Consider the following 15833-nt stretch of genomic DNA (forward strand, 5'->3'; position numbering starts at 1 on the left):
TTTCGGAGAGACAGAACTCCCCGCTATACATCACAAAATCCACCCCACTAAACTTTACCACCTCCGACATCCTTCCGTTACCTCCATGTGCTAAACCAACGAACCGACATTCAATTGCCTGTCAGCCGGCTAGATCCTCCTTCAAATCTACCTCCTTTACCAGCTGCAACTTCTCTCATCATGGCCGGTACTCCCCGTCTTACCGTCCTCATCTCCGGCAACGGAACGAACCTTCAAGCTCTTATCGACAAGGTTTCAGCCAAAGAACTTTCTCCGCCAACCACTACTATTGTGCGTGTTATTTCTAATCGCAAAGACGCATTTGGTCTCGAGCGTGCCCGCCATGCGAACATTCCCACCCTATATCACAACCTGGTGTCCTACAAGAAGAAACAACCTGCCACGCCCGAGGGCATTCAGGTTGCTCGTGAAGAGTACGATGCTGAGCTCGCGCGCCTTGTCCTGGCCGATAAGCCGGACCTTGTAGTTTGCCTGGGTTTCTTGCATGTGCTGTCGCCAAGATTCTTGGATCCCCTGGAGCGGGAGGGTTTGCGGATAATTAATTTGCATCCAGCATTGCCTGGAGCTTTCTCTGGCGCTGTGAGTATCACCGTACCTTTGCTGGGATCAGGATCTCGCCCTCATTGCCTACTTGGTTGCATTGGGCAAAGGCCAGCTTCTAGCCCGTCTTTATAAAACAGACGATCCCTGCTGGAATTGAATGCATATGCTAATTAAATACTTCTACGCAGAATGCTATTGAGCGTGCACACGACGCTTGGATGCAAGGCGAAATCGATAAGACCGGCGTCATGATTCACAATGTCATTTCCGAAGTCGACATGGGCAAACCCATCTTGGTTCGCGAAATCCCATTCATCAAGGGCCAGGATGAGGACGTGCATAAGTTGGAGCAACGCATTCATGAAATTGAATGGGGAGCGGTAATTGAGGGCACGCAGATTGCGATTAACAATGTTCTAGCGCAGAAGGGAGAGACTCCGGCATAGACTTATTGGCTATCATGCAATTGGGTTTTTCAATCCCGGAACAGTGAAGCAAAGCTTTGACGGAATCTATGCATCAAAGATACTGGACCAGAAATGTCATTGAGATTTGGATGGCGGGCTGCGGAAATATCACGTAGCTCTTTCGAAGGACAAGAGGCAAGGGCAAGATTAGGATATATACCCATGACTTGCGCGTTTTAAAGTTTTTTAACGGGAGTCTACCAGAAAAGTTATCTAAAAGTTTAGAATTTTGAATATAAGAATATTAGATTTAAAGTTTACAAAGGACAGAACCTTTATGAATTAATTAGAGGATGACTGGGTGTTTTGACGGTCTACTCTGTATCAGTTACTATTCCAATACTACGGCGAGATTTACAGTAAGACCTGAAGACCTTTGCTAGCCGGCCGAACCCTTCGCTATAGCCATCCTCGTTGCGTCGCATGTCGTTATCGCTTGCAGGGCTCTTATCGGTGGTTAGAACGGCCCGCTCGCTGTACTGCCCTGCTTAACCACCAACACCACCCCGCCATTACTCTACCTTTCTCTGTCCACGCCTTTTACGCTTTACGAACCACGACTGGAGCAGCTGGCTGCTTCTACCAATTGTGCTTTGCCATTGCTAGAAACTCCTCGAGCAGTCTATCCTTCCGACCCAAAGACTCAACACAGGGGAAATCCGAAACAAAAGCAGTTAAACCACATTAGTTTGTCGGCATATTAGGTGGAGCTATCTTTAAGGACGCATCAATCGCAGAGCTCTGTTTACACAACGACGGTCCCATAACGGAAGAGCAGCCGAAGCAAGATGACGGGACAACTGCAGTCTCAGACAACATCAATACCTAAAACTGGCGGATCGAGCCAAGAACAGCAGCAGCGTCTCCAACAAAAGCAGCCCCACACCGTCATTGTGGGTATAAGCGGATGTTCGTCCAGCGGAAAAACGACATTAAGTCGGTACCTCCGTGATCTGTTTCCAGACGTATTTATCTTGCATGAGGATGATTTCTATAGACCAGAGGAGCAGTACGTTTTCGTTCTAGCCCAACACTCATAACCTCCTTGTCCACCAAATCCTTCTTATCCAGAATGCTAATTACTCTCTGCTAGACTCCCATTCAAAGCTGGACTTCGTGATTGGGATTGCGCCGCGTCTATTGACATTCCCGCATTCGTATCCGCGCTCGAATATATTCACGCGCACGGCAGTCCACCGCCTGATCTCGAGTCCAAAGAAGACCAAAACGATGTCGGCCCCAGCCATGTCCCTGAGGAAACGATGAAACGCTTGAAGAATATGGTGAAGAAGTGGACAGATTCATTCCGAACGGATGCTCCAAACATGTCTTCTTCTTCTTCTTCTTCTTCTCCCCGTGAAGACGGAGAAAGGGAAGGTGAAAGAAAACAAAATCTTGGTCCATCGCAAAGTCCACCCCGTATCGCTCTAGTTGACGGCTTCCTCCTGTATGGCAGCTCCGTACGCGACACTCTTCTCCCGCATTTCGACATCAAGCTCCTAACTCGTGCCCCTTACTCCCGCGCCAAAGCCCGTCGCGAGGCTCGCTCAGGCTACGTCACGCTTGAAGGATTCTGGGAAGACCCACCAGGCTACGTGGATGATGTGGTTTGGCCGAATTATGTCGACGATCACGCGTACTTGTTTGCACAGGGAGATGTGGAGGGCCAAGTTAACAAATCTACGGCGAGCGAGTTGGGGGTGTATGTTACCCCAGAATTGGATATGCAGATGGGAGAGATGCTTGAGTGGGCCATCGAGGTGATTACGCGCACGGTGAGATAGTTGACTGATTTTACTAAAGGAGTTTTGTGGTGTAAGGTAGGCTTCGTCTGTTGCTTGATGATGGTGCGCGAGTGGAGAATAACACCCGAGAAGCCGCCGCGAGAGAAATGGAATATGATATGAAATGAGTATAGATATAGATATAGATGCGTATATGACATTCGAGCACGGCATCATATAGTACATAGTGTGCTTAGCATAGACTTGAAACTAAATGATAAAAAGAGATAATCCGCAAAGTAGGGTATACGCTGATAACAGTTGACATTTTTAAACGCCAGCGACAGATTCAGAAAAGAGCTTAATCCCGACTTCTTCTTCACGTTGGTGTTTGTATTGCTGTAGATATCTTGACAATGGTATCCTGCACTAATTTTCTCAGCTCGGAAATACACTCGACAAAATCCTCAACATGGACTTTTCCGCCCGTCACGCTGTCCAGCCATGTCGATAGCGCGGCGGTATGCTGTTCATGCCGTTGATGCTGGGTTTCCGGGCTTTCTTGTTGCTTTTCCTGTTGATCCCGGTTTACTCCTTGATCGAAATGTTCCACTACGGCCTGACGTCCGTCTTGATCCCGGTGTGCTTCTACCGATGGTGACGGTAAGGTAGATGATAGACTTGATTTCAAAGGGGACGGATCATTGGAGCCTGAGACAGGAGATGCAGGAGGTTGAATAGGCACGACAGGCTGTAAGCCACGTTCTTCGAGAGTGGTATAGATGCAGGCAGCGGCAATCGTGCGCGCGGGAAAAAAGTTGGACAGATGATATGAGCGGCATCTGTCCGAAGAAAGAGTTGTTAGTTTTTGGCTTGACGGACCCAAGTCATATGAAATGGATACATACGCATCAACAGCTCTAGCGGTACATGCCCGCGCAACAGCTGTCTCCATGAGATCTACCATGCGGTATTCGTCACGGTACTCTTGGCCTATGGCCTCATACGGTCCATCCAGACAGCTCTGCCACGGACCCGACGGGATGTTCACTTCCCCGACAGTTCGGTCAAGATAGCGGGGGACGAAGTGTAGTGGAAGCGATACTCGTAGATCGAATTGAAGCACGCGCAAAAGTATGAGCTCGGCCTGTACTACCGTTGCGCGCACAGAATCGTACAGTGGCGAGGGGAACGTCAATGGTTTTACGGGAACCTCGTGCGCGTGCAGGAGACGCCATGCGGGCAGTAGAAATTCGCGAAGACGCCGTGTTGCCTCGGTTGTTTTGGATGCGAGGTTGAGACTTGCCAGGGAGAGAGTCTGGATGTTTATTCATGCTTTAGTTTCTTGTTTGTATGCGGAATTGGTGGTCCAAGGGGAGAAGAAGAAGAAGAAAAAAAAGAGAGGAGGGAGACAATAGGGAAAGGTGACGTACATGAGGGTCGAGAATGGGAACGTGCATGTCATTTTCTTGGTTGATGGAGTTGCAGAAGCGCTGGTATTTGTTGATATATATGAATGACATGGCGAGTGTTTCTTCTGGCCTGAGCATAGAATGATAATGTTAGTTGGCTGTGAGGCCAAAGAGGGAAAAGCTATATAGGTAGGTCTAAGCTTACAGGCGCAGAATGTCTGCCATGAGACTGCTGAATGCGAGTGCGCTGGTGGGCCGCGGTATAGGAGGTGTCCAGTCTGGCATGATGAGTGCAGTATGAAAGCGTAGTGAAATATGTCAATTGAGCTGGATATGTAGGATATTGTTCTTCTGGAGAGTTGAATCAACAATGCGACAATCTAAGGCGGTGAATGAAATTGACCAATTAGCGAATGCGGAGATAGCGAGTTCCATGTCCGATAGTGGGAGCGAGGCTACCAAGTTTATTCTTATTTCATCTCGAGCTCCTTTGACTCAACTTCAAATGGAGAATTGAAATCACCTTCCGGAGATCTCCTTTATTTACCTGTGGAGCTCGTTAGCATTTCATTGAAACGTCATCTCATTTATGCGTCGTTGACGAACCCTTCCCCCTCGGCGGTGGCTCCCTGCCCGCTGGCCTTTCCCGCTTGCTCCTCGACTCTAGAGAATGCTCAGTTCATTCCTTTTGACTTTGCTTTGATAGCTGGATGAGCAATCCGGATGAATTAGCGTTTCAGAATGGCTCATCGTTCTGTTGACTCTTTTCTTAACCACGGCAACACTCCCATCACTCCGGCTGACGAAACCCGTAGTCCGGTAAGCTTACGATTTATCACACTCGTAATGTTTATGCTGACGGCTCTTTCTTAAAAGTCCTCCGAGAGACTTCAGGTATTCACCGACTCATATGCCTCGAATCGTTCCAGCCGCTCTTCGTCTGTTTCTTCTGTCATAGCATGCCCGCCGCCTCGGAAACTTTCCACCGCGCAAAGTATTCTCGACGACTTGACCAACTATGTAGCAGCGGGATCCATTAGGATTGGCGGCGAAGATAATCCAATAAATTTCAAAAAAGAAGGGTCTCTAGAGCTACTCGCTCAGGGTGAAAATGCCGCCTCGGTATTCATCGAATATCCCTTTCTCAAGCAACTTCTGGCAGCGTCCTGGGTACGAGCATTCCTCTTGCAAAACAGGAAACACCCAGATTACGGATCGATACGTTGCTATATTTTGGCAGAAGATGTTGGCAGAGGCCATTTGAGACGGACGGACAAGAATCTGCGCAAGGCTTTGAGGACAATTCTTGCGCATCTTGATGTGGCACCTGAAGCTTGGAACGCCGGTTACGAACTGGATACGCAAGCAAGACCGATGCTGAGTGATGCTCAGCCAGATGCATCATTGTCGTCTCTCTTCTATCTCTACAATACACTGAAATCTCCGGATCCGAGTCCCGAAAACGTGCCGGTCAGGCACACAAGGTCTGCGATGGAGACCTTGCTGGACCCAAATGACGCACCAGATGGCCTGAAAACAACGCTCTATCCCTACCAAAGGAGATCGGCAGCTATGATGCTTCAAAAAGAGGCCGCACCCACTCTTCAGCTTGATCCCCGTTTACGTCAAATGGCCGGCCTTGATGGGAGGACGTTCTATTTCGACCAGGAAACGATGGGAGTTTTGCAACATCCAAGGTTGTACGAAGAGGCCAGAGGAGGAATCCTGGCTGAGACCATGGGCCTAGGGTGAGAGCAATGCTTTTTAGCACTCTCCCATCGAAGCATGCCGCTAATGTGTATAGTAAAACGCTCATTTGCCTCGCTGTCATTCTAGCAAGTAAAGGACATTGGCCGCGTATACCCGCAGAATATTCAACTGGATTGCTTCCGCGTCGGGAGAAGGTTGGTTCTCTCCTCGACATGGCAGCCAGTACGATTGGAAGATATTCAATCCCCTGGAAACCACATTTCGGGGCTCTGACAGAGGCTGGTGAAGACCACAGCCGATGCATCGAACTCCTCAAAAAGAATGTCGGACGATACGAAATCCCTGGAGCACCTCCTCGAAGCTTGCGTGCCACAGCCATGCCAAAGAGCCGGCCGATACGGCTTTCTACCGCCACTATCGTCATTGTCCCTGCCAATTTAGTCAATCAGTGGTTAGATGAAATCAAAAAGCATACAAAGGATGGGAGCCTGAAAATGCTTGTGATGGACAGCCTTAAGAAGGAACTTCCTGGTGCCGAGGCCTTGGCTGATTTTGATGTGATTCTGTTTTCGAAGCCTCGTTGGGAACGAGAAGTCCGCGATGGAGAGGACAGCAAAGGCCGTCGGGCTCCCCAGGGAATGCAGCTGTCCTGTGCTTGCCCTTATATTGGCGCTACACGTCAGAGAGACTGCAGTTGCTTCAGAGACGTCGAGATTTATTCATCGCCGCTAAAGCAGATCCACTGGTTACGGATCATTGTCGACGAAGGCCATAGCTTTGCGTCTTCTGGTTCCAAGTCCAATGCAGTCCTGGTTGCCGGCGAGCTTCAGACTGATTCTCGGTGGGTCATTAGCGGAACTCCGACAAAAGGATTGATGGGTGTTGAAGTCGAATTGGCGGCTAGTGAGCACCAAAAGGTTGAATGGGAGGAACGGGATAACTTGAGCCCAAAGACGCGAAGAAAGGCTTTGGAATCGCGCAAGTCTGGCGCCGACTGGCTTCAGGAGAAGAAGGACGTTGAAAAATTAGGTCGCATCGCGGTTGACTATCTCAAACTCCGGCCATGGGCAAATGTCTGGCCAATTGAACCCACGGCGCCGGCATGGATGTGGCATATGTATCGACCTGCCGCTGCCGGCCAATTTGCTGGGTATTCTGAATGCCTCAAACGTACTCTAAAGGGATTGATAGTGAAACACCGTGCAGAGGATTTTGAAATCGACGTACAGTTACCTCCGCTCTATAATCAATTAGTCTACCTGGAGCCAGCATTTTTCGATCGTCTTTCCATTAATCTCTTCTTAGCAGTACTGACGACTAATGCTGTTACTTCGGAGCGCGAAGATACAGACTACTTATGGCATCCAAGAAACAGGAAGTCACTCAACACGCTGGTCTCGAATTTGCGCCAAAGCGGCTTCTTCTGGACCGGCTTCAGCGAAAAAGATGTGTCCGAGGCGCTCAAGCACGCTGAAAATTACCTCGAAAGCAAAGGGGACCAATGCCCCGAGCGAGATCGCAACGCCTTGACCAAAGCATTAGCCGTAGCAAAGATGGCTCTTCAGTCTTCGGGATGGCTCGCGTTTAGTCAATTTCATGAGCTGGGATTGTTTGTCGAGAAATGGCCTGAAGAACATGCAGCTGCATGGGCGCTCGATGCCCGCGCTACGATACCTATGGTTGTCGGTCTTACACAACTCATCAAGGCGCAAAAATACGTCAATAACCAGCTATATGCCTCTGACCCGAGCACTGGTCTGTCGGCAGCTGGCAAGTCTGCAATGGAAGCGGCTTTCGATCACGCCAGGACTCACAACAAAGACAGTGGAACCAAAGACAAGGGAATTAGCACGTCTAGCTCTCTACAAGAGGCTCCACCAACTCCCAAGAAGAAACACAAATGGTGGAAAGAACGTGGTCGGACACCAAATCCAGTCGAGTCAGTCGCGACGAATGGTCTTAAGTCCGCTCTCAAGAGACCATCTGCGCCAGTCATGTGTCCTGCACTTCCACCTGACTCACCTCTTGCTCAAGCTTCGATTACAGGCACTGCCTCCGCCAAGTTGAGTTATCTCCTAGACAAGATTCTCTCGCTTTACCGGAGTGAGAAGATTCTTGTCTTTTACGAAGGAGAAGACATTGCCGTATGTCCACTCGATCTTTACCATCCGAGTAGTATCAAAGTAGGCTAACGGTTCATAGTATTATATTGCGCAAGCTCTGGAAGTAGTCGACATTCAGTACCTCATCTACGCCAAATCGCTCTCCACTGAACGTCGTTCGTCTTACGTTGTCACTTTTAACACGACTGAAACATTCCGAGTCCTCCTCATGGACGTTAATCAGGCATCACACGGACTCAACATGTCTTCGGCCAGCAGAGTGTTTTTTGTCAATGCCATCTGGCAGCCCAACGTCGAAGCACAAGCCATCAAGCGTGCCCATCGTATTGGCCAGACGAGACCAGTCTACGTCGAGACCCTAGTACTCAAAGGCACAATCGAGGACCAAATGCTGCAGCGCCGAAAATCTATGACGAACCAAGAACTTCAAAAAGCCGAGAAAAGTCTCCTAGATGACAACGGCATGACATCCATCATCCAACACGCAGAATTCCTTCCGCTTTCTCCAGAGGAAATGCAAGGTCCGGCTCAGATGGCACCTCTCAAACACCCCCAGCAGGTCTTTGCCCGTCCGACGCGCTGTGGGGTTTTGAATGACGATCCTGACGCTGGCCTCATTGGCATATCCACCGCAGGAAAGCCAAAAAAGCGCAGAACAAATCTACAAGCTGGCTTTGCTCTTCCCACAGATCCCTGTGTCAACGCAAGTGGAGAGGCAAACAACAACAGCAGCAGCAGTAGCAGAATGAGTAGTCCTGCCTTACCACCGCAGCGGAGCGTCGCATTTGATACTTCAGCCGCAGACGAGATTCGAGCTGCAGGCGGAATCATCATGGAGCCGCCGCGAGCAAGATCGTCACCAATCAAACCGAAGCCAAAGAAGGTGGCCAGATTCCTCATTGACGATGACGATGACACCGAGCAAAAGTCATCACAGACTACTCCTTCGGGAACGAGCCCAGCGACTACCAAGTCCCGTCCCAGCGTCAACTTCTCCATGGAGGGTGTGGAGTATACTTCTGCTCCTGAGTCAAAACCCGTCTCATCCCCGCTCCCTCCGACGGCCGCCAAAGCCACTTCTCTCAACGGTCCTGATATTGATAATATTCACCACGGATCAACCAATACCACCCCCACCGCCGTCCATTACGACTTGTCAAATAACCCTGCTCTTCGTCTCCACTATCCGGACAGCCCTCCCGACGCACATCATCACTCCACTTTCTCTACTTTTGCAGTTCCGCCACAATCATCATCATTCTCCCAGCATAATACTACTAATGACCACCGTTCTCCGCCCCCATCGACATCGTTTTCTCTCGGGTTCTTACACCCTTTTCCACGCCCTCCTGCTTCTCCGCTTTCTGCGTCGGGAAGCACAACTGCCACCGAAACTCCTCCTGTTTCTTATTCTCCTCTCTCCTCTTCTTCTCTTCCTGCTTCTGGTTCTCGTTCTCCCGCGGGACGTAATACTACTTCTCCACACGGACAGACTCCAGACGCATCATCAAGCGCGAATATCAATCCCAATGAGCCAGCGCGTTCAGCGACTAATATCCCTCCCCCTTCTTTTTCTCCTACCACTACCGCCACCGCCACCGCCACCGCTACCGCCGAAAATACTACACACGAGCAGAAACAAGAACAAGAGCCACTTCGCAGACAGTCTTTGTTTGGCGGAATATCTCTTCCTCCTGTGCCGGTTTATCGTCGGCCGTTCTAAGACCCTTATCTTTTTTTTTTATCCCCGCGACATATCTCATCGTCCCCCATAGTTCATTCTCTCTTTCATCCTTGTCGTATTTCGTCTCTTCCATCTAGCGTTTCTGAAATGACACTTTACACTTTGCAAAGTAATACCCGAGGCGTGAGGGATCCATGACACTTGTTCTTACCGGAGTTACGTGGATAACTGGAGGGCTCGGGCTCGGGCTCAGGCGGACGAAAATTTACAGTTTCTTTTCTTTTCTTTTTTTTTTTTTTTAATGGAATCATCTTCGGCGCGGTTGATGGAATCATCTGGGGCGCGGTCAAATGGAAATAACGAGATATTATGAACAGCCACGTTGTATCTAAAATGAATCTTTCTTTCTCCTTTTGCTTATCAATTTATGTAAAAACGCGTAAACGCGTAGTTGATACTATCGAATTTGTGTCTGCGTATAGCGGGTCTCGCGAGCAGCAGGAGATTACTTCAACGAGGCGGAGAAGAAGAAGAAGAAGAAGAAGAAGAAGAAGAAGAAGAAGTAAGGCAGTTGGGAACGATGCTGATCTCTGGATTTGACTCTGTACACTTGGCACACAAGACCTATAGATCGTTATAACCCGTAACGGCTTGCTCGGATCTCAGATTCTTTCCACAGTGAAGCTGATATTGGATTCCGCTGTAGGATACTATAGGAACCGGTGAATTTTGCGTGCATCTAGGATATACGATCTTGCACATTTGGTTCATGCGCTGCACCCCGCTCTGCTGGAAGCCCTCTTTTGGTGTGCATCGTCCTGGAGACAAGTTCTGAGTGTTGAGCCTCCCACCATCATCATCATCTCAAGTTTTCCTTTTCCGCTTTTCCTTCATCCACAAAGGAAGAACAGAACAAACACCCCACCCCTCCTACCTTCCACCTTGAACTTGAAAGAAGCTTCAACACGTTTGCAGTTCTTCCCCTCTTACGTGTATCTTTCTTTCTTTTTTCTTTTTTCCCCACAGCTTAGCTCGGAAGAGCCTGAATCTTTCACGATGGAGTGGAAATCGAATGTACTCTTGCTTCTTGCAATCGTCTTCGTCCACGTTCCTGTCCACGTGTATGGCTGGATGAGAGGTTGGCTTGAAGCGCGTCGTCAGAAAAGGTCCATGGTTCGGAACAGGTACGAGCTTTTCTCAAGACACCCTTATTCTGTGGCTTTTGCGTAGAGAAAGAGAAAAAGAAAGATGATGGCGGATGCGGATGCGGATGCGGAGCTAACGCTGCATACAGCGAGAATGGTTTCAACTTTCGCGGTCTTCCTCCTGAGATCCGAAACATGATCTATGAATTGGTTCTGGTTGTCGACGAGGTGCACTTTTTTAACCGCCACAGCAGATCTGATTACATGATCGTCAGACGAGTGTCTCCTGACGGCGAAAGAGTAGGGGTTGCGCGGCCTCTGCATCTAGGATACAACATATCCCAACACGTCTTCGTCCTTGGCCAACATAATCGTTCCACATTTACGCCGGCTCTCTTGCGGACTAATAGGGCGACATATCTTGAAGCGATCACGGTTTTGTACCGTGAAAATTATTTTATTTTTAGGCCGACTGTAGACAACCAAGCGTTTTCTTTTCTGGAAACAGACTTGCTTGCAGGATGCCGAGTTGGCGACCTCGTCAGATACATGTGTATCATATATGACTCTGACCCGAGATATCATGAATCAAGCAGACCTGGATGGATCAACATCTGCAGTTTTCTCGCCCGCAATTTCCCGAACGCTAGACTCCGCACATTAAGATTCCTCATGAGAAAGAGGGCTGCGGGCCGCGGCAGAGTTAGATTGCAAATCCGTAGTTTACGGGACCTCCGGGTGCATCTTCAAATGGTGGACCGGCTGGAATTCGCCTGGGAAGCCATGCTTATGTCAAGAGACCACGGCTATGTGTACCGAGTTGAGTACTGGGAGTAAACCATGGCTCCTCACCCAGCAACCTTCGGCAGCCACTAAGTGGGATTGATGAGACAGAGAATGGTCCGCAATCCAATGCGCCATCATGAGAGATTTCCACCGAATCATGTCCGTAATGGTGGCACTTCGGCTCAATGGGAGAGTGACGACTTTTATACTCCGCTGCAGGAGGATTATGAAAACAACTTTTTCGTGAGATTTGTAGATTAGTCAATTAGACTAGTCAGCTAGACAGATGGACCAGTTGCTCCAGGCCGCTGAACACTTCTGCGCCAACTGTCTCTTCTGCGCCTGGCTTGTTAAATTTGCCGTAGCGGAGGTCGCTCAAGTTGTCAACCACATTTCTAATGTCTGACAGCAGGAGATTGGCTTCACTATCAAGCTCGTCATTCTCTGCTTGCATATCCTGGCAGGCTTTCTCCATGCTTTCAATAAGTTCCGGTAGACCTTGAGGCTCTTTTGCCGGAAATTTTGCTAGCATGCCATTCATCTTTTTCCCTTTAATGTTAACTCACTCCTCTAATAGTGTTTCTTCATCTGTCGTTGAGCAACCTACTTCACGTTCAATTCTAATATCAAGCTCATTCTCAGTAGCAAAGCTCTCCTGCTCAAATTGCTTTCTTGATCGCACTACTTCTCTGCGCTGCTTTTCGCCTCTCCGGACTTCTGCCGCAATACTCTTCTTGACTTCGTCTATTTGCAGAGCCCTTTGATGTTGTAGTTCTCGATAGAGCAGCTTGACATGTGGATGAGATTGTAAAGCGCGGGGAAAGAGGTCAGTAAACTTCTTCAAAGAAATGATTGACGGAAACGACGCAGGCGGAAGAAGAAAATTGCCCAGAATAGAAGCCTCAGTTGGAGCCATGGTGATAGGAAATAACGCGTATTAACTTTGCTTAGACGAGAGAGTCCATGCAATTGCTCGCTGGAAATCACCTTTACACAGGAGAGGATGCACCTTGATACACGGCTAGATATGATTGACAATGTTAAAATAACACGATAACCCGCGACAGCAATGAAACAAAATCAACATGAAAAGTGCTTTGGATGAGAAGAGGTGTGGAGTGTGAGAACGCGTTGTTGCTTGAAGGCAGTGATTCTACGGCAACTCACAGGCCCCAAGCGAGCAGTCGCGAATCCCTTGACCTTCTTGGTCGTGCAGGCTCAGTCTCCCATGTCTCTTCTCCCATTTACAAACAATTTCAAACATCACATCACCTAAATTTTCAATTCTCTTTTTGTCGTTTCCATCTTTGATATCCAAGTTGCTGAATTAATAATTTCTTCCAAATAATCTCTGCCGAAATGGCTCCGACGTCGTCCCAGCCGGCATATGCAAAAGAGGAAAGGGTTCTATGCTTCCATCACGAGCTCCTATATGAAGCCAAAGTACTTGATTCAAGAACAGCAGATCCTAATGACAAGAAGAGTCCTCTGCAGTATCGCGTTCACTACAAAGGATGGAAAAACACGTAAGTATAGCTCTACTCGTAATTTATTCTGCGATGGAAGATTCGGTCAAGGTCACGGGTTTCTTGCTTCAGTCGTTTCATGTTGGCTGCTTCTCTGAGTTCTCATGTCTTTCTTCGTCTCTACGTTTCTTGCATCTCATATTTTACGATTCAGTATGCTTTCAAAGCTACTTCTCCTGTTTCTGTTTGACATCTCGGCATACACACATCCTGTTGCCATCACATTGCCCAAGGGACTAACACCTTCCTCCCAATCAGGTGGGACGACTGGGTTCCCCAGGACCGCCTTCGTAAGTTCACCGATGAAAACAAAGAACTTGCGGCAAATTTGAAGAAAGAATTGGCCCGCAGCCAGCAGCAAAAGGTTTCCAATGTTCCGAGCAAGAAGAAAGCCGCCAGTTCCGACTTCAGCTCCGCCAGAGGCAGTGAAGAGCGTCATTCATCGGTCCAGGCCACCACTGCTCCGCGTGGACAGAAAAGAGGTCGGGACTACGAGATTGAAAAGGTTTGTGCAAATTGCAATTTGTTGACGTTATTGTTTTTCTAGCCGCAAAGAAGAAGAAAAAGCAGCCCCGCAAGTCGGAAGGTAGTGGGAAAGTCTCTGCTCAAGACGGTGAGAGATCAGTACCTTCTTCAAAGCAACCCCCAGTCATTTCAAATAACCCCAAAACTGTTTCTGCAAAGTCTCTTCGTTGTTTGCGTTCCACTGCTGCTGCCATGCGAGGGAATGAAAAAGGTACCGTGGGAGACCAGGGTGCTTTGACAGCTGAGGACATTCTGGCAAACTCCCCGCCTTTGGACCCTCGTGACAAGCCAATGCTACGTTCAATCCCAGAATTCCACCCTAGTAGTCTTCCAGAGCTTCATCATCAATTTGTCAAACTCAACCTCGAAGATCCTCACAATGAAGCGAAGCGTCAATTCTTCGCCGAGCAGGATTCTTCTCTTACACTCATGATTGCTGGTTATTCAAAGGGAAACAGCTTGCACCCGCTCACACAAAAATCTAAAAAACAGGAAGAGGTTTTCCACTCGCGTCCATCCGTCCGCCTCGTTATCCCCGACCACCTTAAAGCCATCCTCGTCGACGACTGGGAGAATGTAACGAAGAATTTGCAGCTCGTCCCCCTTCCCGCCAAGTTTCCAGTCAACAAGATTCTCGACGCCTACTTCGATGATGAAAAGGGCAAGCGCCGACTCGGAAGTGCCGAAGCCGACATCCTGGAGGAGGTCGTTCAAGGCGTCAAAGAGTATTTCGACAAATGTCTAGGAAGAATCCTCTTGTACCGTTTCGAACGCGAGCAATTTTTCGAGATTCGCCAACTCTGGGAAAATGGTACCGGGGAGTGGGAAGGAAAAGGCGCAGGCGATGTATATGGTGCTGAGCATCTTTGCAGACTTTTCGGTGAGTGTCTCTGGCTCGCATTACTCTTCCGTATCATCGCTACCGCCTTCAAATGGAGAGCCTACTAACCCTATTTACAAAGTCTCCATGCCTGAACTCATCGCCCAAACAAACATGGATCAACAATCCGTCAATCGTCTCCGCGAGGAGCTTGCCAAAATGACACAGTGGCTCGCCAAAAATTCATCTCGCTATTTCGCGGCTGGCTATGAGAGCGCCACACAAGATTACATTGAGAAAGCACGAGGCTTGACCGGCTAAGCTCTGAGTGAATTTTATTACGGCGTTGAGGGGGGAACCAAATGCAAATCCTACCCAACGTTTGATTTCAGTCTCTAGGCTCCACCGCAGTCTGGGCGAGGCTTTTGCTGCTTTTCATCGATTGGACAGATCAACGTCAGACCCACAGACATTTGCGTCGGTATTTTCTCTTTTACAATGCGTCTGAAATTTCGCCCGGCTTTTTTCCTGACTGATCCGCATTTGATTGGGCGTCGCATGGCACTGGTTCCGGGCCTTGGCTGGTCATTTTTTTGACATTCAAATATCTGCGAAACTTTCAACAACTGGCGTAGGACGGCGCTATTGGTCAATATCGAGGCACTTTGTCTTTAATTTTTCCTCCTTCCCATTTCTTGTGCCTTCTCCTACTTATTCTTTTTCTTCTGAATATCTGGATCAAAATTGATCCCGCATGCTCTGTATCTAGCCGCGCATTGAGTATGCGTCTAGGGAATTTCTGCTTTACGTTCTCTTGATACGATGACATTCAAATCAGTACGGGAATTTGATACACCTAGATTGATTCTTAACTATAAATTTCCTCAAGTGCTTTTCCTTTTCTCGTATTCATTTCCACGGGCAGAAAATCATATTTCGGCGTCCTGCGTCCTACGTGCCGTGTGCCTCGAGTCTCAATTGAATATTGCCCTTTTTTTCTGTCCTTTATAGCATGCATGACTACTTGTGAATTTTCCAAGGTGCACTGCGTGGATATTGATTCAATAGGATGAGATAAATTCAATCTACTCCGCTCTGTCCACTACTTCTGCCATATATGTGTCTTGGGATTAATGTCGGAAGCCAGCACCAATTACATGTCAGCCCTTTTCCCCTTCAATCGCTTGTAGGTAGGTATATATTATTGAATACCAACATATTCTAATACATGCGACCATAGACTGAGGAGAACTGGGCATCCCGTCCGCTCTGCCATACATAAGCCTCAGATCGGCGGACTAGTAGTTGGGTCGGTGACGACCAGCGAATCCCCGCTGTTGCATGTTG

The 15833-nt window shown here is 48.5% G+C and overlaps 7 protein-coding genes across 7 annotated transcripts; 5 read left to right on the plus strand and 2 right to left on the minus strand.

Annotated features, from left to right (window-relative positions):
- Positions 1-2: 2 nt before the first annotated feature.
- Positions 3-1235, plus strand: L228DRAFT_256899 (putative phosphoribosylglycinamide formyltransferase). The gene is made up of 2 exons (XM_018333954.1): positions 3-600; positions 753-1235. The coding sequence occupies exons 1-2, from the start codon at positions 181-183 to the stop codon at positions 1008-1010; spliced, it is 678 nt and encodes a 225-aa protein (XP_018185476.1). The 5' UTR covers positions 3-180; the 3' UTR covers positions 1011-1235.
- A 293-nt stretch (positions 1236-1528) lies between these two features.
- L228DRAFT_263253 (P-loop containing nucleoside triphosphate hydrolase protein) lies at positions 1529-3051 on the plus strand. Its single transcript, XM_018334479.1, has 2 exons — positions 1529-2040; positions 2125-3051. Exons 1-2 carry the CDS (start codon positions 1820-1822, stop codon positions 2813-2815), a joined length of 912 nt encoding a protein of 303 aa, XP_018185477.1. The 5' UTR covers positions 1529-1819; the 3' UTR covers positions 2816-3051.
- Positions 3052-3134: 83 nt separating this feature from the next.
- L228DRAFT_241135 (hypothetical protein) lies at positions 3135-4452 on the minus strand (the record flags this gene model as incomplete). Its single annotated transcript, XM_018331306.1, has 4 exons — positions 3135-3597; positions 3664-4073; positions 4189-4297; positions 4373-4452. 4 exons carry the CDS (start codon positions 4450-4452, stop codon positions 3135-3137), a joined length of 1062 nt encoding a protein of 353 aa, XP_018185478.1.
- An 846-nt stretch (positions 4453-5298) lies between these two features.
- Positions 5299-8514, plus strand: L228DRAFT_204781 (hypothetical protein; the record flags this gene model as incomplete). The annotated part of the gene is made up of 5 exons (XM_018329655.1): positions 5299-5915; positions 5972-6470; positions 6561-7811; positions 7842-8021; positions 8080-8514. Coding segments are annotated over 5 exons (2982 nt in total), but the record flags the coding sequence as incomplete, so codon positions are not given.
- Positions 8515-10740: 2226 nt separating this feature from the next.
- On the plus strand, positions 10741-11666 carry L228DRAFT_270692 (hypothetical protein; the record flags this gene model as incomplete). The annotated part of the gene is made up of 2 exons (XM_018335441.1): positions 10741-10868; positions 10979-11666. 2 exons carry the CDS (start codon positions 10741-10743, stop codon positions 11664-11666), a joined length of 816 nt encoding a protein of 271 aa, XP_018185480.1.
- A 223-nt stretch (positions 11667-11889) lies between these two features.
- Positions 11890-12531, minus strand: L228DRAFT_270693 (hypothetical protein; the record flags this gene model as incomplete). Its single annotated transcript, XM_018335442.1, has 2 exons — positions 11890-12156; positions 12223-12531. 2 exons carry the CDS (start codon positions 12529-12531, stop codon positions 11890-11892), a joined length of 576 nt encoding a protein of 191 aa, XP_018185481.1.
- Positions 12532-12974: 443 nt separating this feature from the next.
- On the plus strand, positions 12975-14807 carry L228DRAFT_214392 (chromatin modification-related protein eaf3; the record flags this gene model as incomplete). The annotated part of the gene is made up of 4 exons (XM_018330030.1): positions 12975-13141; positions 13400-13646; positions 14159-14546; positions 14629-14807. 4 exons carry the CDS (start codon positions 12975-12977, stop codon positions 14805-14807), a joined length of 981 nt encoding a protein of 326 aa, XP_018185482.1.
- Positions 14808-15833: the final 1026 nt, after the last annotated feature.

This window comes from Xylona heveae, assembly GCF_001619985.1.
Source record: "Xylona heveae TC161 unplaced genomic scaffold L228scaffold_11, whole genome shotgun sequence".
NCBI classification, from domain to species: domain Eukaryota; kingdom Fungi; phylum Ascomycota; class Xylonomycetes; order Xylonales; family Xylonaceae; genus Xylona; species Xylona heveae.